Below are 24,912 nucleotides of genomic sequence, written 5' to 3'. Positions count from 1 at the left end.
CCAGGCAGTGAAACTACTCAGTGTGCAACGATAATGGTGGGTCATTGGCCATACATTCATCCAAACCCATAGAACATATGCCAGGAGCGAACTCCAACGCAAACTATGGGCTCCGGGTGCCTCCACATGTAAGCACTGTAACAAATGCAGCCCCTGGGTGGAAATTTGGTAGCGGGAGGCTGTGCCTGTGAGGGGGCAGAAGGTATATGGGAAATCTCTGTCCTTTCTGCTCCGTTTTGCTGTGAACCGAAAACTGTTCTAAACACTGAGGTCTATTAAAAATAATGGGATGATGACAATAATAATGCCCCCCCCCAGCTGTGAGGACTTGTAGAGCCGCGCCCAGCCCCGTCTGTCTGCGTTGTGGGAGCGTTAGCCATTATTGTTGGCGGCCCTGTAATTAATGGAGGCTGCTCCAAGCCTCTTCCTTCTCTTCTTTTCTCCTGCCTGGGAGCTCCCCAAGAAAAGGGCCTCGTTTCCTTCCTCTTCCACTGTTCTCTGATTCAAGCCCACCCCCCCTCAGGGCTCAGCTTTCCCCTTGACCTCCCAGACCATCAGGAAGTCTAGGATTGCAGTGTTTTCCAGTTCTTTTTCCAGCCCATTCCCTCAGCTGACCGCCAAGACCTGGGGTTGACCCAGAAGTAGGAGGTGGAGGAGTAGGGAGAGGCGGAAGTCGTCTGTTGGTGTATCCGTGTGTCTCTGGGGACATCACCTTTGTCTAGGAGCCATAGTCCCCTGACAGACAGCCCGGATATGTCTGTGGCCTTGATATCACCCCACCCCCAGGTCCCTTGGGGGGGTGGCAAACTGCTGAGCCAGCCGGGGCTGAGTGAGGGGGGGCACTTCCTCCCCAGCCTTTGGGTCCCCACAGAGAGCTGAGATTTCCGCTCCGATAGCTCCCTGGTGAGGGGAGGACCCAGTTTGCTTTGTGCTTTGTACCCCGTGGGTTGAACACCTGGTTTCTAGAGGTTGTCCAGGCAACACACTCACTTGGCAGACGTTTCAGTGAGTTTTTGTTGAGGTCTGATTGGACCCCAAGAGTTTTTGCTGAGGTCTGATTGGAACTGAGTGGAAATCTGGCTCAGGAAAAGGAACAAAGTCATTGTCTGATTTTTCTTTATCTCCCCATCAAGGTCCTACTACCTGTGTTAGAACGATCTCGTTTCTTCTCTGTCTCCTCCATCGGACTGTCAGTTTTGGATGGCAGAAACCAGTGAGGCATAACCAGAGGCAGCATCAAGTACTATATGAATATATAGGCTGTGTACATACATGTGGCAATAATATTTTTTCCTTCTTTCTTTCTTTCTTTCCTTCTTTCTTTCTTTCTTTCTTTCTTTCTTTCTTAGCTAAGCTCTGTGCCCAGTGCCCAACGTGGGGCTTGAACTCATGACCCTGAGATCAAGAGTTGTATGCTCTTACCCACTGAGCCAGCCAGGTCTGCCAATACATTGATTTTCAACCAACCTTCCTTCCTTTCTTTCTTTCTTTCTTTCTCTCTCTCTTTTTTCTTTTTTTAATTTTATTTATTTATTTGACACAGAGAGAGTACAAGCAGGGGGAGCAGCAGGCAGAGGGAGAGGGAGAAGCAGGCTCCCCCTGAGCAGGGAGCTTGATGCGGGGCTCGACCCCAGAACCCTGGGATCATGACCCAAGCCGAAGGCAGATGCTTAACCCACGGAGCCACCCAGGCGCTCATTGTTTCTTTTTATTCTTTTTTGTTTAAATGTTTATTCTTTTGGGGCACCTGGGTGGCTCCATTGGTTAAGCGGCTGCCTTTGGCTCAGGTCAAGATCCTGGGGTCCTGGGATTGAGCCCCGCATCCGGCTCTCTGCTCAGTGGAGATCCTGCTTCTCCCTCTCCCTCTGCCTGCCGCTCTGCCTACTTGTGCTCTCTCTCTCTGTCAAATAAATAAATAAAAAATATTTTAAAAGTTTATTCTTTTTTAAGAGTGTGTTTATTGGGGCGCCTGGGTGGCTCAGTGGGTTAAAGCCTCTGTCTTTGACTCAGGTCATGATCCCAGGGTCCTGGGATTGAGCCCCACATCGGGCTCTCTGCTCAGCAGAAAGCCTGCTTCCCCCTCTCTCTCTCTGCCTGCCTCTCTGCCTACTTGTGTTCTCTGTCTGTCAAATAAATAAATAAATAAATCTTAAAAAAAAGAGTGTGTTTATTATTAATATAAATTTATTCTTTTTAGACATGTTTCTTCTTTTTAAATATCGTTCTTTTAAAAATATGTTAATTATTAATATAAATTTATTTAATAGCAATATGTTACATACTATCATCGTATGTTTATTAAGCATGTTATTGTTTATATTATTGATAATAGTCATTATTTTTATGATAAGAATGATTTTATGACTAGAAGTCTGGTGATTTTGACCTATTATTTGATTTTTCATGTCTTTGTCAATTTTTAAAATTGATAATGTGAGCTGAAAATTTCCAACAGTTCCCCCAGGGTACACCATAAAGATCTGGCCTCCTCTCACCTGTTCCCCTGCCCCCAGTTCCTCCGCCAAAGGGTAACCACCGTGACTGGTGTCTTGTGCCTTTTCCCAGAGGTGGCTGGTGAGCAGACAGGCAAATGTGTGTGTATTTATACAATCCTTATAAATACACTCAGAAACGCGGGCAAGCAATGCAAACCAATGTGCATTGTGCTTATTTTCAACTTAACACGTTGAAGAGAGTTTCACGCCAAGACGAATCCATTTTCACTTTTTAATAGGCCTAAATGGATCGATTTTAATTTCTTTTTGTATCTTTTTGCTTTTCAACACTTTTTTTTTAAGGTCTTATTTATTTGACAGAGAAAGACATATCAAGAGAGGGAACACAAGCAGGGGGAGTGGGAGAGGGAGAAGTAGGCTTCCTGCTGAGCAGGCAGCCCGATGCGGGGCTCGATCCCAGGACCCTGGGATCATAACCTGAGCTGAAGGCAGACGCGTAACAACTGAGCCACCCAGGCGCCCTGCTTTTCAACACTTTATGAAGTATATACATACAGAAGACTGCACCCAACCTCTCTTTCTACTGGTTGCATTGTCTAGGTATCAAGCCACCTTAATTTTTTTTTAAATTTCAGCTCTCTTGAGGCATTGTTGACATATGAAACTGTGAGATATTTAAAGTGTACATCATGTTGATTTGATACATGTAGACGCTGTGGAAGAGTACAGCTAGTTGACGAACACATTTGTCATCTCCCATATTTATGTTGTGTGTGTATCAGACCATTTAAGTCCCACTCTCTTGGCAAATTTCAATTATACAATATGGTGTCAGCTAGGACAGCTACCCCATTTTACATTACAGACTCAGACATTATTCATCTCACGGCTGCAAGTTTGTACCCTTTTACCCAGCTCTCCCTTTGCCCTCCTCACCGCAGCAGCTGGCAATCACCACTTTCCTCCTCTCTGTTTCTCTGAGTTTGACCTTGTTTTGTCTTGTTTAGATTCCACATATAAGTGATAACCAAACAGTATTTGTCTTTCCCTGCTTGGCTTATTTCACTTTGTATAATCTCTACAGGTTCATCCATGCTGTTGAAAATGTCAGGATTTTCTTCCTTCTCATGGCTGAATAATATTCCAACGCATGTGCACATCGTATTTTCTTTTTAAATAATTTTTAAAAGATTTTACTTATTCATTTGAGAGAGATAGAGAGAGAGCACAAGCTGCGGGGGGCAGGTGCAGAAGGGGAGGAAGAAGCAGACTGCCTGAGGAGCAGGGATCCCATCCCGGGACTCGATCCCAAGAGCCTGGGATTGTGACTTGAGCCAAAGGCAGATGCTTAACTGACTAAGCCACCCAGGTGCCCCTATACCACATTTTCTTTATCCATTCCTTCACTGACGAATGCTAAGGTTATTTTCATATCTTGGCTATTGTGTATAATGCTGCGATGAACATGGGAGTGCAGATAACCCTTTTCATCCTTGTATATTTCAACGTTCTTGACTGAAGTATGATACACATACAGAAAAGTGCACCGAAACTCTCCTTGTCATTGCACCATCTAGGTGTCTAGCAGTCCACTTTATTTTTTAAGATTTATTTATTTATTTATTTATTTGACAGAGAAAGAGAGATCACAAGTAGGCAGAGAGTCAGGCAGAGAGAGAGGAGGAAGCAGGCTCCCTGCGGAGCACAGAGCCCGATGCGGGGCTCGATCTCAGGACCCTGAGATCATGACCTAAGCCGAAGGCAGTGGCTTAATCCACTGAGCCACCCAGGCGCCCCTAGCAGTCCACTTTTAATTTAACTTATTACTGGAATAGGATCACGTGCACATGTTACAAAAATCAAAAGTTAGGAGAGCGTTCATAGAATGAAAGCAGCCTCCCTTCCATGCCCTGTCCCTATCTTCCCCTTCCACTCCCAGGGAATTCACTGGTTTCTTCTTCCTCCAATATTCTGCATATTCTGAGGACATGTGGTGGAACATCAGCTCCATAGGGACCCAGAGTTTTGTCTGATTTGATCTTGATATATCTCCAGCCTTTTAGGATACTATCTGGTACACAGCAGGTGCTTAATGTATCTGGTAAATAGCGTATATGAAGGTTATGTATGCATTTTCACAAATAGTGTCCTCCTAAAAGGCTCTTTTTTTTTTTTTAAAGATTTTATTTATTTATTTGAGAGAGAGAGAGAGAGTGAGAGCATGAAAGGGGAGAAGGTCAGAGGGAGAAGCAGACTCCCCGTGGAGCTGGGATCCTGGTGCAGGGCTCCATCCCAGGACTCCGGGATCATGACCTGAGCAGAAGGCAGTCGCTTAACCAACTGAGCCACCCAGGCACCCCTAAAAGGCTGTCTCTTGTACCTGAACATAAGCTGCAAAAGGGTGAGGCCCTTTTTTCTGGTTTTGTTCACTGCTGTTGCCCAGGAGGTGTACCAAAAATGTTTGTTGGAGGAACCAAGGGCTCTCCTATTATGCTGCCTAGCTGCTGATCTCTTACACACATGTGTGTGTGCATGAATGTGAGTGAGGGTGTCCTTCCCTCTCAGCAGCTAGGCACACAGTCGCCCGGGAAAAGCTGAATGAGGAAAAGAGAGGGAAACCGAAGAACCGTATGGAAGATTGGGCCCCAAGCTGGAAGGTGGGCTGAGCCTGGGCCTTCTTGTTTGGTTGACTCCAGCAAGGGCGGCTCTGAGATCATCAGCAGAGGCAAGGGAGACTGTTGGATGCTCCCACTTTTCTAGGGGTCTTTCTGAATTTTGAGGTCTTATCGAGGCAAGAGCTACTCCTGTCTTTGGGCCAAGGCGTGACACATAGTGGGGACTTGATTTGCTGGAGGAACTCAGAGCAGGCGCTTCGTGCCTTTTTGCTGCGTTGACACATAGGGGCTTTGGTGTCTCCTTGTTGAGTATATAAATGGGGTTCCAGGTTCTCCAACTCCGGGGTCCCAGGGATGACCCAATAGTACATCTACAATTGAAGACAGTTGTTTCAGGGTGAAGACAGTGGTTTCACGGAACCGCGTGACGTCACGATCCCGCAGGTTCTCACGACTGGGTCCTGGGAGGAGCAGGGCGCGGGGTGGGGGGAGGTGCGGACAAAGGGACCCCGCGCGCCTCCCCCGCCGTCCCCAGCGCGCGCGCGGCGGGTCAGACCCGCCACATCTGGAATTCATTGCCGCCGCCGCCGGAAAGGGGAGGGGAGGAGGGCGGGGCGAGTGGGGGGGCTAGGCGGTGTCTCTCCCCGCCCCCCTCTGTCCCCGGTCGGGAGCCCCGGGACGCAGTCCCAGTACGGCGGGCAGCCCCAGCCCCTGCCGATGCCGTCCCGGGGACGCAGACGCCAGAGCGAGCCCCTCCGGCTAGGGCAGGGACCCGGGCCGGCCCAGCCAGGTGAGTGTGCGGGACGAGTGGGAGGCAGAAAGGAAGAGCCCAGGATCCCTGAGTCGCAGGATCGGAGCTGGGTAGCCAGGCCAGGGGTCGGGGGCGCACCGGGGCGCGCACGCGCCGCCCGTGCTTCTGCTGCACGGAGGGAGTGGTCACTGTGCGCCCTCTCCACGACTCCGGGCGGCCCCTACAGCCTCGGCAGAACCCCCAGACTGAGCTCCCCGCCTTCCCCGGCGGCAGGAAGTTGGCGCCGAAGAGAAGGCGGATCCGTGCTCTTTCGGCCAGAGTCTGGGAGGCAGAGCGGTGTGGTTCAGGACCGGAGGGTTTGGGGAGTGTGTGTGAAGGGGAGGGGCCCTCCCGCAGGCCGACTCCGGCTGGGCCAGAGCGAAAGGTGCAGCGAGCCGCGGAGCTTCTAAGTCAAGGGGCGGGGTCCCCGGGGAGGGCCGTCTGCTCCACAGCCTGCAGGTCTGTCTCTGTGCCTCAGTTTCCCCGAGTAGTTCGTCTTCTTCAGTCACCCCCTCGGGGGTGTGGCTTTGTTCTGGAAGGAAAGGGAACGTGAGTGCGTGACTCCCGCGCCTCTCCTTTCACCTGGGGCCCAGGGACGGTGCGGGGGTGCAGTCACCCGTGGCGCGGACCTCGTGTGTTCGGGGACCCAGTTGAGCGTCGGAACCTCGCCCCCTCCTCCGGCACGAGTTGACTCACCCGGGGATTTCCATGCCCTCCCCCGACTCTGCGCCAGTCAGATGCTCCGGGAGCCACGCGCTGAGCCCACGGACCCCCGCGTGGCGCGATGGTGGTTTGGTATTTACCAAGAGGCTGCAACTGGGATCACAACCCCCCCCCCAACTCCCGCCTCTAAGCCCTCCGGGAATATTGGGGCGAAGCTCCTGGCGGGACGCAGAGGTGCCCTCCCCCCACGCAGCCACGGGAGATGTACGGGTTCCTCGCGTGTGGCTGTCGCGAGAGAGGCCCCAGCGGGAGCGCGTGTGGGATACCGCGCATTCCACCGCCAGATAAGGAGGCCTAGACTGCAGCCAGAGGGCGGGGGCGGGTCCTGCCGCTGTCTCCACGGAGACGCGCTGGGCTTCGCTCGGTCAGGGGGCTGCCGGCGCCCCGAGGCGTCTCCAGCCTCTGTTGTGGTTTGGGGGCTAGGCTGAATTGAGGTGCCTCTACCTCGGGAACCCTCGGGGCTTTGTTCACTCGTCCGTCCGTCCATCCATCCACCCATCCATCCATCCATCACACGTTTTCAGAGCGCCTTCTGTGTGCCAGGCATCACGCCAAAGGGGCTGAAAACAGACTTGGTCGCTGGCCTCCAACACTCATATTCTACCACGGAAGCCAGACAGAACACAATAAAATACAATAATGATCTCTGAGCATGGCAAGTTGTGTGAAGATAATGAAGCAAGATGCTGTCATAGGCCCCGGGGAAGGTGGCTATGGCAGACCGAGGAGACCCCTCTGAGCTGGTGACCTTAAAACCGAAACCAGAAAGAGGGGAAGACAGTCATTCCAGAATTTGAGGGAAGGGCATGCCAGGTGGAGGGAGAGCAAAGTCTCTGAGGTAGGGATGGGGGTGGCACCTAGGAGGCCAGCGTGGTTGGAGTGGAGAGGCCCTGGGGAAGCGTGGCAGGAGGCTAGATGGGCAAGGGCCAGGCCATTTTGGGCAGTGGGGAGCCATGGAAGAATTAGGAGGTGAGGGAGTGACACAGTGTATTGGCTTTGTGAATTAAACAGCTCCCCCTGGTTGCTGCATGGAGAACCGCAGTGTAGGGCGCGCCTGACCGCTTAAGGGAAACCAAAAGTAGGGGTGGGGGCACTGCCCTAGGGCCAATGGCAGGGATCAGTGAGTGACAGTGGGACTGTTAGCACAGGGCCTGCCTCAGTGGAACTTGGAGGAGGGGCTCCTGGAAGCCGCTGAGGCTTTCTCTGTCCTTCCTCTCTTCTAATCTCCCACAGAACAGTCTTGGTCTATCTTCCCTTCCCTCCAAACCCTGTCACTTGTCCCTCTCATTCCATTTCAGGCCTGGCCATTCCCTGGCTCTGAGCCCAGTGACCTCTTACTGAGCCTCTGGGAAGAAGTTAGGACGGCCTTGGTGAAGGTGAGCGGGAGACAGGCCCTGCGTTTAGCCAGGTCTGGGAGCCTGACACAGGGAGGGAAGCAGCCAAGGCCTCTATGTGCCTGGGTGGGGTGGGGGTGCCTCTTCTGCCAGCCCCAATCTCCAGGCCCCGCTTCCTCTTTCTGGGAAGCATGAGCCTGCCTTAAGCTCTGTCTTCAGCAGAGTCCTAGTGGGGAAGATGAGAAGAGGGAAGCAGTGTGGGCCTCGGTTTCCCCTTCTCTAACTAGGCGAGCCACCCCTCCTTCTGAGGAAGCCCTGACAGCCTCCAAGGGCTGCAGAAAGTGAGTGTGCAGCTCCTGGTCTCCCCCCACCCACCCCACCCCACCCCCACCCCAGGGAAGAAGACAGACTTTCGGTGGGCCTCTGGGGAGTGAGGACTGAACCCAATTCTTATTTCTCCAGGAAGCCTCCATAAATCTTCCTCTTGGCTGCCAGACCAGAAGGTTGGTGGCCCCGAGTGAGGGAGGGGTGAAGGGGGTGACCTAGGCTTTTCGACCACCAGCACGGGTGCTTCCCAGGCCTGCAACGGGTCCTTGATTCTCAGTCATGAAACCCAGGAGGGGCCCAGGAGGCCAGGGCAGCCTGGGGGGCGTCTGGTCGGCGTGACCTGGCGGTCAGGCTGCGGTTCACACTGTCCCTAGGGACATCCACACAGCCCTAACTCTGTTCTCTGAAAGATGTGGTCGGCCTGTAAAGGACCCATCACGAGCGCCTTCCTTAGAGAGCCCCCGACTGGGCCAATCAAATGCCGAGGACGGAAAGCTCAGGCCAATGGGCGAATCGCTCAAGGCCCTGGGATTGAAAATCAGCCAATCAGGGCTCGGGCTGTTTCTGCCCCGAAGGCCGATCTAGTGGGGCGGAGGCCAGGGCCAGGCTAGCTCCCGGCCGGCTGCAGCCTGCAACGGCCAGAGGGCATCGGGGCGCCCAGGGCCCGATCCGGCAGCGGAACAAGGGGCCTCTGTTTGGCGATCTGGGCGGGGCGGCAGTCTCCGGGGATGCGCACAAGCCTTTCTCTGTTTCCAAACTAGGACGGATGCTCCTTCACCCAGGGGGAGCAGCTGCCTCTGTCAGGCCCCCGGCCAGGGCCTCCTCTGAGGGGGCGTCCAGGGACTGACATGGCTTGGGTAACCCCGGAAGCCCCCCATAATTCTCAGGCTCACTAGGAACCAGCCTAACCAGCCTTTTCTGGAACCGTACTCCCGGAGCGCACGTGTTCCTTGCCAGGCCTGTTTCCAGGCACCTAGGGAGGGCTCTTCCCGCTCCCTCCCCAATTAGCTAAAGGCTGGAGCTTCCTCCTGGCTCCCCTCCGCCAAAGGCAGACACTGCACCAGCCCCTCTGAGACTACCCCCCCACCGCCACCACCAAGCTGGGAGGAGGCCATGATCTTGGCCTCTCAGCCTCTCTGCCCACGCTTCTTCCCGCCCCCTCCCCCCACAGCTCAGTTTTCCTTGACGGGGGGGTGACTCAGGCTTTCATGGAAACAAATGCCCGTCCCCCCTCTCCTCTCAACCCCCTCTCCGGGTGCCTCTCGCCCCCTCTTTCGGCTCACATGACTTCAGCTTCAGCGCTGCAGCAGCTGCCCCATCCTCCCAGCCAGGACCTCCCAGACTGGTCTCCTGTGGCTCCCCCATCCCATCACCCCCTCCCAGCCTTTCCCACACCGGATGTGACTGGGAAGTGAGGACTCCACCCTGCTTCTTCCTGGGGCCTCACATCTGGATTTCATCCTGGCTGGGGAGGGGGGTGCCAGCGCCCTGCCCACTCCTCTGGGACCCTCTGTCCCAGGGCAGGGCTAGATGGTGCTGATGAGAACAGGATGTTGGGAATCTTGCCTGGCTAACTCAGTCTACATTCCCTCCCCAAAGATTGGCTGGAGGGCACCTAGTCCCCAGCTGTGTGTGTGGCAGGAAGAGGGGGGGCTAATATATCAGCTAGTATTTATTGAGTGTTTGCTATGTGCTAAGGGTGCCTCTTGTGCCATTCAAGATAATTTTCCCATTTCCCCTATAAAGTGGGCTTTCTTCTCCACATTGCACAGATGAGGACATTGCGGTGAGTGTTGAGTGACTTGCCCAAGGTCTCACAGCATGTCAGGTGGAGCGGGGTTGAACCCTGGATTGCCTCCAAGGTCTTCGTCCTTGAAGATGCCATGACCTCTTAGATGCTTAAACCTCAGGGCCGCCCTGGTGTCTCCCCAAGACCTTATCTCGGGAGCACCCATGGCTGCAAGGCTTAGACCCAGCCTGAAATCCAGGGCAGTGGGTGGTAATGAGCAGGGGATGGTGCTATCAGCAGCCAGCATCTTGCTGACCCAGGTTGGCAGGCGGCATGAGGCCCCGGGCTCCAGTGTATTCCAAAAGGGAGACGAGCCCTCCAGGCCCTGCCCAAGGCTCGCTGTCTGGGGAGGTGAGCAAGAGTTCTGGAAGTTTATTTTGTGTCCCTCATGCTCTTTGGGGGAGCTTCTGCTCTTCTGAGACCTCAACCTTGAGGTTATAGAGGCTTTGGGGAGGTTTTCTGGCTCTACCACTTACCGGCTTTGAGACTCAGAGCAAGTGAGTTAACCTCTCTGGGTTTCTGGTTGGTAAAGCAGGGAAGATGATGCTTCTGACTTCGTGTGGCCGCTCAGTGAGAAGGGAGGGAGCTGGGACTCAAACCACAGCCACCCAAAGTCAGATCCCAGGAAGCAGCCATGGCACTGACCCATCTGTCTGTCTGTCTTCTCTCTCTGCAGCTCTGACAGCCCCATGGCCCTGGTGGGCCACTGAGCCCCACCATGGGCAGCCTGTACTCAGAGTACCTAAGCCCCAGCAAGGTCCGGGAACACTACAATTACACCAAGGAGACTCTGGACACTCAGGAGACGCCCTCCCGCCAGGTGGCCTTGGCCGTCATCATCATCCTCTGCTTCGCCATCGTGGTGGAGAACCTGCTGGTGCTCATCGCGGTTGCTCGCAACAGCAAGTTCCACTCAGCCATGTACCTGTTCCTGGGCAACCTGGCCGCCTCGGACCTGCTGGCAGGAGTGGCCTTCGTTGCCAATACCTTGCTGTCGGGCCCGGTCACGCTGGGGCTGACCCCGGTGCAGTGGTTTGCCCGAGAGGGCTCCGCCTTCATCACACTCTCTGCTTCTGTCTTCAGCCTCCTGGCCATTGCCATTGAGCGGCATGTGGCCATTGCCAAGGTCAAGCTCTACGGCAGTGACAAGAGCTGCCGCATGCTGCTGTTGATCGCGGCCTCGTGGCTCATCTCGCTGGCTCTCGGCGGCCTGCCCATCCTTGGGTGGAACTGCCTGGGCCATCTCGAAGCCTGCTCCACTGTTCTGCCGCTCTACACCAAGCACTACGTGCTCTGTGTGGTCACCATCTTCTCAGTCATCTTACTGGCCATCGTCGCTCTGTATGTCCGCATCTATTGCGTGGTCCGCTCCAGCCATGCCGACGTGGCCGGCCCCCAGACGCTGGCCCTGCTCAAGACGGTCACCATCGTGCTGGGTGTCTTCATTGTCTGCTGGCTGCCGGCCTTTAGCATCCTGCTCCTGGACTACGCCTGCCCCGTCCGGTCCTGCCCTGTCCTCTACAAGGCCCACTACTTCTTTGCCTTCGCCACTCTGAACTCACTGCTCAACCCCGTCATCTACACGTGGCGCAGCCGGGACCTGCGGCGAGAGGTGCTGCGGCCGCTGCGATGCTGCCGGCGGGCAGCGGGGGTTCAAGGACGGCGGGGTGGGACCCCGGGCCATCGACTCCTGCCTCTCCGCAGCTCCAGCTCCCTGGAGAGGGGCACACACATGCCTACGTCGCCCACGTTTCTGGAGGGCAACACGGTGGTCTGAGGGGCAAGTAGGCCACCAGGCCACGGCACAGGGCTCTGTGAGCTGTCTCCCTGGACAGAGAGGGGGCTGCGAAGCAAGATGCCCGTACACCACAGACCTGGGTGACATTGAAAATATTTCACCCTGGGCTCGGCCCGCTGAGACCCCCCACCCGGCAGATGGCAGAGCTCCAACGGGGTCAGAGGCTAGTGCAGTAACTAATGTGACCGCCTTCAGAACTGGATCGTGGGGAGGCCCCAGGGGACCTGGAAGGGGCCTGGGTGACACAGCCGGCAAGCACTCAGGTGACACGGCAGGCAAGCACTCCAGGTGGGGAGCTCAGGGCAGGAACAATTCACAACCCGATACAAGGGATTTCAACATTTCACGACTCTCTGACCCTCTGCCCTGCATGGAACTTCCCTCTCTGAATCCAGCCCCGCTGTCACCTTTTCCTGACAACCTTAAGTCACTTCCCCACAACCACTGTTCCCAAAGGGCTGGAGGCCTCCTCCCTGACTGTCCTGGGTGGCCCCAGCTGACAATTGCAAGGCCCCAGTCCACAGCTTCCCCAAATTTCACCAGCTGCCCACTTTGGCGGCTTCTTCCCTTTCCTCTGTCTCTCCACGAGATGCTGGCAAACCACAGGGTTGGGGGTAGATGCTGGATGCTATTCTCAGACCTCACTGGCCAATTGCACTATTTGGGGGTATAAAGGAGTCACCAAGGGCTGGAAAAACTGGTCTGGGGGGGTGCTGAGGAGGGCTCTGGGCCTCCTGGTGGGAAAGGGTGGAACTTGAGAAGGTTCTAGGGGAGCTGTTGGCAGAGGACCCCCATTCCTAAAAACCACCCCCCTGCCCAAGGTACTCCCACCTCCAGCGCAGCCAGGGTAAGCAGATCTCCTGAGGCAGGGCAGCCTTGAGTCTGCTGTGCCTCCTTTCAAGTTGCATTGTATGGAGAAACATGGGGGTCGGGGGGCCAAGGACGACGTTTGTGGGGTGCTCCCTTCTCGCCTGCCCCAGAAGGACTTCGCTAAATTCCATGGTTATATGGAAGGGATGTTGCGGTACAAATATATATTTATGTGTGTCTATGTGTGCATGTGTGTGATGCGTGTGACCTCCTCTCCCCATCATGCTCCCCCAGAACGGATGCTGTTGTTGTCTCACGTCTGTGTTGAAGCTGCCAAAGAGGGGTTGGCCCCCGCACAGACCCCTTTGTAATTGCTGGCTCATCTCCCCGCTTGAGAGCTGGGGTACAGCTCGCCTCGGGGAAGGAAACCTCATGCCTCAAAGCAATTTCTTGTGAATGCAAAGGCTGGGGAAGAGGGTGTTGGGGGGCAAGGAGCCAGTCGGGGGCCTGTCTTCCCCCATACAGCTCCCCAGATTCCCCTCGTGCCTGAGACCCGGACCCAGGCCAATAAACGGTTCAATTCCTCATTTGGGTGGTTGTCTTTTGAAACTTAAGGCGGCCATTGCCCTAACTAACACCCGGTGGCTGGAGGGTGCGTGGGATAGGGAGGGTGGACGGGATGGGAAGGGTGGCTGCTGCCCAGGCCGCTCATACTTTGTCATCCTTCCTATTCTGTGCCCCAACCCCGAGCCTCACCCAAGCCAGGATTACATTGACTTCTGAGAAAACAGTGTGAATGCTGACCTTTCCCTTAGGGCATCTGTCTGGCCCTTCCCAGTGATTAATTAGACTCCCGACCTCCCTGTTTCCCTTCAGAGATAGCCTGGCAGGTGTGGGAGGGTCCCCTACTTCACCTCATCTTACCTACCTGTTCCTCCCTAGGAGATGGTCTTAGGGGACATGGGCCCTGATGACCCTCCAGGGCTCAGTCTTCCCCAAAGGAATGGGTAACTGCGTCAAGCACTTCCCATGATGTGAATCCCCAGAAGGTGGGAGTTACTATGAACTATCGTGGAGATGTGGGTTCAGAGAAGGTAAGTGAGCCGCTCGGGGTCACACAGCTAGCTGGGGCAAGGGCCTGTCTGGATATGAACTCAGGCGGGAACAATTTGCAACCCGGTACAAGGGATTTCAACATTTCCCTGGGCTGACTCTGGATCCCGCCAGCCCCACCACCCGGCCAGAGAAAGTATCCTCCACCCACTCTTTGCAGTGGAAGGGATAGGGTTGGTGTGAGCTGCCAGACCCCACCCAGAACCAGGAGAAACCCAGATGGGACACAGCTGGGGGGTGGGTTCCTAGCTCAGCTCCAGGCTAACACTCCCTTCTGCGCAGAGGCACAGGGCCCAGCAGCTCCTTTGAAGATAGATTTGGAGCTTTGATGGGGAACACAGTCCCCTAAGCTAGAGCCCCACCCAGCACACCAACGCAAACACTAGAGTGGCCAATGAGAGAAGGAGTGGGGCAGACAGCTGCATACGCTGCAAGGTCTGCACTCCCCATTGAATCCCCTCCATCGGTTCACAGACAACCTCTGCTTGGAAACCCGAGCCCCGACTGAGAGGAAGGAACAGAAGAGACACGGGCCAGGCCAGAGTTAATAGATTTCTTCCAGATACACACCTGCTTTCTCTACTGCCTCCTTCCAGGCCTCTGCTCAAACACCATCTCCTCAGAGAGGCCTGCCCTATCTTCTACTCTACCGAATCCCTCTCCAGCTCATCACGTGGGAGGATGTCATAGATCACTTTATCCATCTCCTCTCCTCCATTAAAATGCGAGCACCTTGAAGAAAGGACGGCAACTGTCTTATCACTGTCTGTAGCATCTTGAATGGTACTTGCTATGTTCCTATCACAGAACCTTTGCACCTGCTGTTCCTTCTGCCTGGAATGATCTTCCCCCACATATGCTTGTGCTGCCTCTCTGGTCCTTCTGGCCTACAATAAAATATCCCCCTGGGTGAGGCCTCCGGCCATGCTTACATTGCCGGTCCTAGCTACTTACCTTGCTACTCTCTTATATGCAACACATTTTTCCTTTTCATCCTGATTATTTTTTTTTAAGATTTTATTTATTTATTTGACAGAGAGAGAGATCACAAGTAGGCCGAGAGACAGACGGCGGGGAGATAAGCAGAGAGCCTGATGCGGGACTCGATCCCAGGACCCTGGGATCACAACCCGAGCCAAAGGCAGAGGCCCAACCCACTGAGCCACCCAGGCGCCCTCATCCTGATTATTTCTACCTCCCCCTTTGGAATGCCACTTCTGTGACAGCGGGGTTTGTGTCCGTCCTGCTCACTGCTTGGCCATGGTGCTCAGAACAGTGGTGAGGAAACAGCAGGTGCTCAATAAATGTTTGTCAAATGAATTAAAACAAAAGCACACACTGGTCTTTTCAGTGAGATGTTTATTTCCTATGAAGAAAATAAAATAGAGAAAGCAATGGTTTGGGGTACTCTGTAGACTCTATTATTGGCACTCTGACAGGTTAAAACAAACAAACAAACAAACAAACAAACAAAAAAATGGAAGCACCAGAGAGGTCAAGGAATCTGACCAAAGTCATGCACATGAGTGGAGCGGCAGGGATTTGAACTCCGGTGGTCCTTGGCTGAAAACTGCAGTCACATCTGATACTTCTCAGTATTCTGGCCTGAAGATCTAATTTGCTGACATCTCTCAAATCTTGGAGCCTAGAAGAGAGCAGACCAACCCACAGGGATGCAAAATGATTTTCCCTACGGAGGCTTTGGCCGTTAGGGAGCATCAGAATCACCTACAATAACCTGGTAAAATGCTGGTCTTTAAGGGTCTAGCATGTGAAATGTGGCTAGTGCGATGCAGGAGCTGAATTTTAATCTTAATTAATTTAAAAGTGAAGAGCCACAAGTGGCCATTGGCTAGAGTACTAACAGCACAATTCTAGATTGCAGATCTGGTTTCCACAGCCTTTGAGCAGCTGAACCCTCTCGGCATTATGCCATCATTTCAAAAAAAAATTCATAAGTCTTACCACCTTTATTATTATTTTGAATGACATTGTAGCTTCCACTTATTATTATTATTTTTTAAAGATTCTATTTATTGGGGCGCCTGGGTGGCTCAGTGGGTTAAAGCCTCTGCCTTCAGCTCAGGTCATGATCCCAGGGTCCTGGGATCGAGCCCCACATCGGGCTCTCTGCTCAGCGGGGAGACTGCTTCCTCCTCTCTCTCTCTGCTTGCCTCTCTGCCTACTTGTGATCTCTATCAAATAAATAACTAAAATCTTTTTAAAAAAGAATCTAAATAGTAGTTTTTAAAAAAAGATTCTATTTATTTATTTGACAGACAGAGATCGCAAGTGGGCAGAGAGGCAGGCAGGGGGCGGGGGGAGCAGGCTCCTTGCTGAGGGCCTGAGGTGGGACTCGACCCCAGAACCCTGAGATCATGACCTGAGCTGAAGGCAGAGGCTTAACCCACTGAGCCACCCAGGTGCCCCTCCACTTATTATTTCATGGTTTTTGGAATATTTCTTTTAATTATGACATCAAGATTAGGTTCAGTTGCAGATGACAGAAAACAAATATTAGTAACTTAAATTAAGAGACAGAAATTGTGGGGCGCCTGGGTGGCTCAGTGGGTTAAGCCTCTGCCTTCGACCCAGGTCATGATCTCAGGGTCCTGGGATCGAGCCCCACATCGGGCTCTCTGCTCTGCGGGGAGCCTGCTTTCTCCTCTCTCTGCCTGCCTGTCTGCCTACTTGTGATCTCTCTCTCTGTCAAATAAATAAAATTTAAAAAAAAAAAAGAAAAAGAAAAATCTTTAAAAAAAAGAGAGAGAGAAATTGATTTCTCTCATATAAAAGGGTTTTGGGGGGCACCTGGGTGGCTCAGTGGGTTGAGGCCTCTGCCTTCGGCTCAGGTCGTGATCCCAGGGTCCTGGGATCCGGCCCCAGCATGGGGCTCACTGCTCGGCAGGGGGCCTGCTTTGCCCTCTCTCTCTGCCTGCCTCTCTGCCTACTTGAGATCTCTGTCTGTCAAATAAATAAATAAAATCTTAAAAAAAAAAAAAGGGTTTTGAAGGAAATTGGTCCTGGGTAAGGACAGATGCCCAGTTACCAGCGGTCCAGGCTCCTATCCTCTTCCTTTCTCTCCCCTCCCTCTCCTTTCCCCTCCTTTCCTCTCCTCCTCCCTCCCTCTTCCCTCTTTCTCCCACCCCCTCCCTCCCTCTCCATCCCCCTCTCTATCCACTCATACATCCATCCACCATCCATCTACCTACCTAAATACTTCACTGTGTTTCCTAAGAACAAGACACTCTCTTATATAATATAACCTTAGTAAAATGATCAAAATCAGGAATCTATAAACTTTCATCAGATTTCACCAATTGTCCTAGTGCTGACCTTTAGAGCAGAAGAAAATCCCAGATCACTCTTGGCAGGCAGTTGTCCTTTTAGTTTCCTTCAATCGGAACAGTTTCTGACCCTTTCTTTGTCTTTTGTGACCTTGACATTTTTGAAAAATATAGGTCAGTAATTTGGCAGAATGTCCTTCACGTTGGGTTTGTCTCATGTTTCCTCATGATTAGATTCAGGTTATGCATTTTTGGCAGAAATACCACAGAAGTAAGGTGTTTTTCTCAGTTAGTCCCATCACCGGCAATGTTAACTTTGATCACTTGGTTGCCTTTGCCAAATTTCCCCACTTGAAACTTACCATTTCCTCCTTCATAATTATTAAGTATCTTGTGGGGAGGTACTCTGAGACTCTGTAAATATCCTGTTACTTGCTATATTTTCAGTCATTTAGTATCTATTCTTGTCTGAACCAATTACTACTCACCGATTTTTTTTTTTAAGAAAACCAGAGGCTATCACATCATTTTCTTCCACTTTTTATTTTAGAAGAAAGTGACACTTTTTTTTAAACTTAACCACAATACCATGATCAGGCTTATCAAAAGTATCAATCAGTGTTAAAAATTTCCCCATCTGTCTCTGTTTTCTTTCTTAACATTTGACTTGTTTGATCCAGAATTCAAACAAGGCCCTCTTGTGGCATCTAGTTAATGAATCTCAGGTATTTACATTTTTGTTTTATTAAAGAGTTTATTTATGGGGCAACTGGGTGACTCAGTCGGTTAAGCACCTGCCTTCTGCTCCAGTTGTGATCCTAGGGTCCTGTGATCAAGCCCCACATGGGGCTCCTTGCTCAATGGGGAGCCTGCTTCTCCCTCTGCCTCTGCCTCTCTCTTTCTCTGTCTCACATGAATAAATAAATAGTATTTTATATAAACATATATAAATAATATAATAAATATTATTTATTTATTTACTTGAGAGAGAGAAAGAAAGCATGAGAGGAGGTAGGGGGAAGGACCTTCCCTTTCTTCCTTCCTTCCTTTCTCCCCTCCTCCCTTCCTTCTTTCCTTCCTTCCTCCATCCCTTCCTTCTGTCCTAACTCATCTGTTGAAGAAACCAGGTTGTTTGTCCTGGAGAGTTTCCCATAGTTTGGTATTAGTCGACAGCAGCCCCAAGGGGTCATTTAACAGGACTCCTGTCAGATTCAAGATTGGTATTTTTGGCTTCAATTCTTGATAGGCAGTGCTGGAAACTTACATCAGAAGGACATGAAGTCTGGCTGTCTCTCTCTCTCTTGCTGGTAACTAAGACTGATCAGGACGTTCAGATGCCATCAGCCTGATCCCACCTTTATAAATTCTCCCATCCAACTACTCCTAATGGCTTGGTCATCCATGGACAACCGTTGACTGGATCCATTGTTTCCAGAGGATTTCTGGTCTACCTTCCGATCTCTACCTCCTGGCTCTTTTTTCTCATTTGTCTACAAAACAAGTGTATTCTCCCAAAATTCAGACATCTGATGTTCACCATCTTTCCCTGAATGTCTTGTCTGGAAAAGTTAAATCATTTAAAAAAAAAAAAAAAGGGAAATGAAGTTGAGAGTGGCTGATTCGTTTTTAGTGGTGACTGTGGTGTAGGTGTTAAAGGTACAAATTAGAGGGTGCCTGGGTGGCTCAGTGGGTTAAAGCCTCTGCCTTTGGCTCAGGTCATGATCTCAGGGTCCTGGGATCGAGACCCGCATCGGGCTCTCTGCTCATCAGGGAGCCTGCTTCCTCCTCTCTCTCTCTCTCTCTCTCTCTCTGCCTGCCTCTCTGCCTACTTGTGATCTCTGTCAAATAAATAAAAAATAAAAATCTTTAAAGGTACAAACTAGAGGGTGCCTGGGTGGCTCAGTTGGTTAGGCAACTGCCTTCAGCTCAGGTCATGATCCCGGAGTCCCAGTATCAAGTCCCGAGTCAGGCTCCCAGCTCCTCGGGGAGTCTGCTTCTCCCTCTGACCTCTCCTCTCTCATGCTCTCTCTCACGGCCTCTCTCAAATAAATAAATAAAATCTTAAAAAAAAAAAGGGTACAAACTAGAAAGTTTGAAAAACCTGACCAGAGTCTCAAATCCAATAGTCTACAACCCAAGCCAACTTTGAGCAAGTCACCTGACAAACCTCAGCAGGTTTCTTCCTCTGTAAAATTGATATGCTAAGAATTCCAGCCTCCAATGTAAAATGGTACTGCCACTTTGGAAACAGTTTGGTGGTTTCTTACAAAGGGAAATGTAAACTTACCATAGGACCCAGCAATTTGACTATAGGTATCTACCCAGGAGAAATGAAAACCTAGGTCTGTCCGCACAAAGACTTGTGTGAATGTTCACTACAATATTTTTCTAATAGACCCAAAGTGGAAACCACTGAAATGTCCACCTGCTGGTAAATGGAAGACAAAATGTGGTACATCCATACAATGGAATATGACTCAGCAATAAAAAGTAGTATATAGGGGCGCCTGGGTGGCTCAGTGGGTTAAGCCGCTGCCTTCGGCTCAGGTCATGATCTCGGGGTCCTGGGATCGAGTCCCGCATCGGCCTCTCTGCTCAGCAGGAAGCCTGCTTCCCTTCCTCTCTCTCTGCCTGTCTCTCTGCCTACTTGTGATCTCTCTCTGTCAAATAAATAAATAAAAATCTTTAAAAAAAAAAGTGGTATATATTACATGTATACTGATACACCCAATAGCATAGATGAAACTCACAATAATTATGCTAAGTGAACGAAGCCAGACACAAAAGATCCCATATTAGGGGTGCCTGGGTGGCTCAGTGGGTTAAAGCCTCTGCCTTCGGCTCAGGTCATGATCCCAGGGTCCTGGGATCGAGCCCCACATCGGGCTCTCTGCTCCACGGGGAGCCTGCTTCCTCCTCTCTCTCTCTCTGCCTGCCTCTCTGCCTGCTTGTGATCTCTGTCTGTCAAATAAATGATAAATAAAATCTTTAAAATAAAATAAAATAAAAGTGAAAAAAAAGTGTGAGAGAGATGTGCACATACATAATCACCGTGGAATATTATTCAGCCATAAGGAAGGGAATCCTGCCATTTGCAGCACTGTGAATGAACCTGGAGGACATAATGCTGGGTGAAATAAACCAGACACAGACAAATGGCGAACAATTTTGCTTATACATGGAATCTAGGAAAATGGAACTCACAGAAGCAGAGAGTGGAATGGGGATTGCCAGGGGCTGGGAAGAGGGGGGGATGGGGAGATGTTGGTCAAAGCGTACATAACTTTCAGTTATAAGATCAGTGAGTTCTGGGGTGCCTAGGTAGTGCAGTTTGTTAAGTGTCCGACTCTTGGTTTCAGCTTAGGTCGTGATCTCAGGATCTTGAGATGAAGCCCCATGTTGGGCTCCATACAAAGCTTGGAACCTGCTTCAGATTTTCTATCTCCCTCTTCCCCTCCCCACCACTTGCTCTCTCTCTCTCAAATGAATAAATAGATAAATCTTTAAAAAAGTAAGATGAATAATTTCTGAGATCTAACGTACAGAATGGCGATTGTGGTTAATACTGTATTGTACAGTTGTAATATTCTAGATAGTAGTGTTCTTACTATACACAAAAAATGATAACTAAGTGAGGTGCTAGGAGTATTAATTAGCTATATTGTGGTAATCATTTCACAATGTATACGTATATCAAAGCCTCATGTTGTACACTTCAAATACGTGCAGGTTTTAATTGGTGATTATATCTCAATAAAGCTGGGGAAAATGCTTCTGAAACTTTCACAGGCGAGGAGCTTGTAAAAAATACAGCTTCCTGGGTGCTACCAGGGCTGGTAGAATCTGATGCCAGGGCCCAAGACTCTGCATTTTCACTCTGCGCTGCTCCTGATGCAACCCATCTATGACTTACAAGTTTCAGAATGCTGGTGCGAGGCTGATTTTAGTCTGTAAGATATTGCCCAGAAGAAATATGGCTTGGACAAGGCTGTTGTTATCATTTCCATGTGGAAATCATTCTCACCCTGGGTGATCCACACCCTCAGGGGATGTTTGGCCAAGTCTGGAGACATTTTTGGTTGCCCCACCTGAGGATGGAAGTGGGATGTCACTGATCATCCTGCAGGCAGAGGACAGTCTTCCATGACAAAGGATTATTTGGCCCCAAATGTCAGCAGCTCCCAGGTTGGGACACAACACGTGCCCTTCTGGCTCCTTCCACCTCGTCCGTTGGTTCAGGACTCCAAGGCCACGTTGGGAGTGTGAGGAAACTTCTAGAAGCATCCCCAATGCCCCCATTGGAGACTGTCAGTTCATGTCTCTTTCCCAGGTAGTTTTAATCACTTAGTGATTGCCTTTGGAGAGGCACTTGCGGTTAATTAGTGGTCATTTCCGGAAAGGAGAGGCTTCATGTGAAGTCCCTCTGATTTAATGGCCCAAGGCAGGCCCACTTCTCATTCCTGCTCAGTGCGGTGAGGAAGATTTTCTTTGCAGTTCCAGAGCGGATGCTGTGTGTTTTCCCTTCAAGCGCCAGGAGGTGGGTGATTCCTCAGAGTCTGTCCACTGTTTTCCTTTAGGGCCTGGTGGCTACAATGGGCAGTGGCCACAGGACTCAGGCAGGCCAAAGAAGCCTGGGGTGGGCTGAGGGAGGAAAGGCAGGACTTAAGTGTCTTAAAAGGAAGGAAGGAAGGAGGCCCAAGCTTGAAGTGGGTTAGAGAAGTGGGGAGACATACTCTGGGGATTTACATAAACGGAATCATGTGGTTGGTCCTCCTCTAGGCCTGGACTCTTTCACTTGGCGTAATGTTTTTGAGATTTGTCTGTGATTTTTGCATGGAGTTATAGAGTGCTTTTTTTTTTTAATTTAAATTCAATTAGCCAACATAGAGTGCTTATTCTCAATACTGAATATCAGGGTTCTGTAAAGTATAGTTTGCAGGCTAAATTCACCTGACAGCCTGCTTTTGTAGGAACTATAAGCTAAGAAGGGTTTTTATAATTCTTTTTTTTTTAAGATTTTATTTATTTCTCTGACAGCGAAGGCGGGGGAACACCAGCAAGGGATGTGAGAGAGGGAGCACCAGGCTTCCCGCTGAGGGGGAGTCAGATATGGGGCTCAATCCTAGGACCTTGAGATCATGACCTGAGCCAAAGGCAGATGTTTAATGACTGAGCCACCCAGGCGCCCCGGGTTTTACAATTATTAATTTTGGTGGGGGGGATAGAACAACATTTTGGGATCTGTGAAAATTGTATGAGATGATTCCAATTTCAGTGTCCACTAATAAAGTTTTATTAGAACATAGCTGTGCCCGCACAGTTACATAAACATCTATGGCTCTTCTCACCCCACAGCTGCTCAGTAGAATTGTTGTGATGGAGAAGATGGCCCACATGTCCTGAGATATTTATTATCTGACCCTCTCCAGAAAAAGATGTGACCTCTAGGTTTAGTATTCCATTGTTTGAATACATAATTTTTAGCTTTATTGTTAGATGTTGTGTGGTCTTCAGTTTTTGGCTCTTGTGAGCAAAGCTGCTATGAATATATTTGTACACATCCTTCAGTGTAGAGGTACTCATTCCAGGAGTAGCATTACTGGGTCATAGGGAAGAGGTACATTTAACGTTAGTAGACATCATCAAATCATTTTCCAAAGTGGCCATACCATTTTGGACTTCTCTAGGAGCGTTCTGGTCTTGCTAACACTTGCAATTTTTTTTTTTCATTTTTGCCATCCGTGTGTGTGTGTGTGTGTGTGTAAGCTGATATTGCACTGTGGTTTCATTTTGCATTTCCCTGATGACTAATGTTGAGCAGCTTTTCATATGAGTCTTGGCCATTTGGATATCCTCTTTTGTGAAGTAACTGTTCAACTCTACTTAAAGAGACAGATAATTCTCTATTAATTCAAAGGCATTCAATGTGTATTGTAGATATGAGTCCTTGGTCAGTGGATATACATCTGTGTCTTGTCTTTAGTGGCATCTTTTTAAAAAAATATTTTATTTATTTATTTGACAGACAGAGATCACAAGTAGGCAGAGAGGCAGGCAGAGAGAGAGGGGGAGGCAGACTCCCTGCTGAGAAGAGAGCTCCATGCGGGGCTCGATCCCAGGATGCTGGGATCATAACCTGAGCTGAAGGCAGAGGCTTAACTCACTGAGCCACCCAGCGCCCCTAGTGGCATCTTTTGATGAACAAAAAAATCCTCTTAATACAGCCTGACATTTTCCTTTATGATTAATGTGCTTTAGGTCCTGTTAAAGAAACAGTTGCTTATCCTAAAGCCACAAAGATGTTGCATATTTTATTTTAAAAGCTTCCTTGAATTTGCTTTCACATTTAAATGTGGAAAACACCCAGAATTCAGTTTTGTGTATGGTGTGAGGTAGGGATCAAGGTTTACCTTCTTCCATATAGCCAGCCATACAATGAGCCCAGCATCATTTATTGAAAAGACAGGCTTTCCTTGCTGCTCTGCCAGTTGTTTTTGTTTGACCTAAATAACCACATGCTCCAGCATTCCAAAAAGGCAAAAAAAAAAAAAAAAAAAAAAAACCTTCAGAAAAACTCCTCTTCCTGCCCAAAGCTTCTACCCTGCTAGTTAACATTCCTTATCTCCAGGAAGTTAACCATTTGTTTCTTTCCCAAGGCTTTATGTATAAACAAGTAAATACCCAGAATTCTCCTTTTTTTCCCATATAATCTGTATCCTACTCTGAATTCTGTTCTACATCTTGCTTTGTTTTGTATTAGCAATTAAAAATAAACCTCTAAGGTACTATATGGAAAAATATCCTTTTGTTTTTCGTTACTGCGAGATCTGTCACTGTGTGAATGGAATACACTTATTTTAACTAAATCTCACTGAAGCAGAACTAGGTTATTTCCAGTCTTTTGCTACAGACAAAGCTAGTCAAGAGCTGTGTCCTCTTCTCCTTTTGCACATATGTATGACCAAATCTTATGAGAAATTTCTGGAAGTAGAATAGCTGAATAAGAGCATGTGCAGGGATACCTGGGGTTGGGGGGCTCAGTTGTTTAGCGTCTGCCTTCAGCTCAGGTCATGATCCCAGAGTCCTGGGATTGAGCCCTGCTTCTCCCTCTCTCTCTGCCCCTGCTTGTGTTCCCTCTCTCGCTGTGTCTCTCTCTGTCAAATAAATAAATAAATAACATCTTTTATTTTTAAAAAAGTGTGTGGAATTGTTATTTTGATGAATGTCTGTAGACTGAACATTTAATGTTGGGACTGGGGAGGAACAAGCATCACACCCTCATCTATGCAGAGTTCTGTGAGGTGGTTGTCATCATCATCATCATCATCTCCTTTTTTAAGATTTTATTTTTTTTAAAGATTTTTTTTTAAGATTTTATTTATTTATTTGACAGACAGAGATCACAAGTAGGCAGAAAGGCAGGCAGAGAGAGAGAAAAGGAAGCAGGCTCCCTGCTGAGCAGAGAGCCCGATGCGGGGCTCGATCCCAGGACCCTGAGATCATGACCCGAGCCGAAGGCAGAGCCTTTAACCCACTGAGCCACCCAGGCACCCCTCTTTTTTAAAGATTTTATTTATTTAACAAAGAGAGAGATCACAAATAGGCAGAGATGCAGGCAGAGAGAGAGGGGGGAAACAGGCTCCCCGCTGAGCAGAGAGCCTGATGCGGGGCTTGATCCCAGGACCCTGAGCTCATGATCTGAACTAAAGGCAGAGGCTTAACCCACTGAGCCACCCAGGTGCCCCAAGATTTTATTTTTATTATTTGAGAACAATCATGAATGGGGATAGTGGGAGGGACAAGTGGAGAGGGACAAGCAGACTCCCTGCTGAGTAGGTTCCAGACACAGGGCTCAATCCCAGGACCCTGA

General features: G+C 50.1%; 1 protein-coding gene across 4 annotated transcripts; it reads left to right on the top strand.

Moving 5' to 3' along the window:
* Positions 1-5,706: 5,706 nt before the first annotated feature.
* Positions 5,707-13,229, top strand: S1PR2 (sphingosine-1-phosphate receptor 2). Of its 4 annotated transcripts, XM_032883955.1 has the most exons (4): positions 5,707-5,861; positions 7,883-7,960; positions 8,381-8,421; positions 10,711-13,229. In XM_032883955.1, exon 4 carries the CDS (start codon positions 10,753-10,755, stop codon positions 11,809-11,811), a length of 1,059 nt encoding a protein of 352 aa, XP_032739846.1. In that variant the 5' UTR covers positions 5,707-5,861; positions 7,883-7,960; positions 8,381-8,421; positions 10,711-10,752; the 3' UTR covers positions 11,812-13,229. The 4 variants fall into 4 exon arrangements, with proteins under 4 accessions (XP_032739846.1, XP_032739845.1, XP_032739848.1 ...); XM_032883954.1 differs by lacking the exon at positions 8,381-8,421; XM_032883956.1 differs by lacking the exons at positions 5,707-5,861; positions 7,883-7,960 and adding an exon at positions 8,061-8,259.
* Positions 13,230-24,912: the final 11,683 nt, after the last annotated feature.

This window comes from Lontra canadensis, unplaced genomic scaffold, assembly GCF_010015895.1.
Source record: "Lontra canadensis isolate GAN:19392208 unplaced genomic scaffold, GSC_riverotter_1.0 scaffold88, whole genome shotgun sequence".
In the NCBI taxonomy this organism is placed as follows: domain Eukaryota; kingdom Metazoa; phylum Chordata; class Mammalia; order Carnivora; family Mustelidae; genus Lontra; species Lontra canadensis.
Note: the sequence above shows the minus strand (reverse complement) of the source record. Positions and strands in the feature narration are given on the sequence as shown.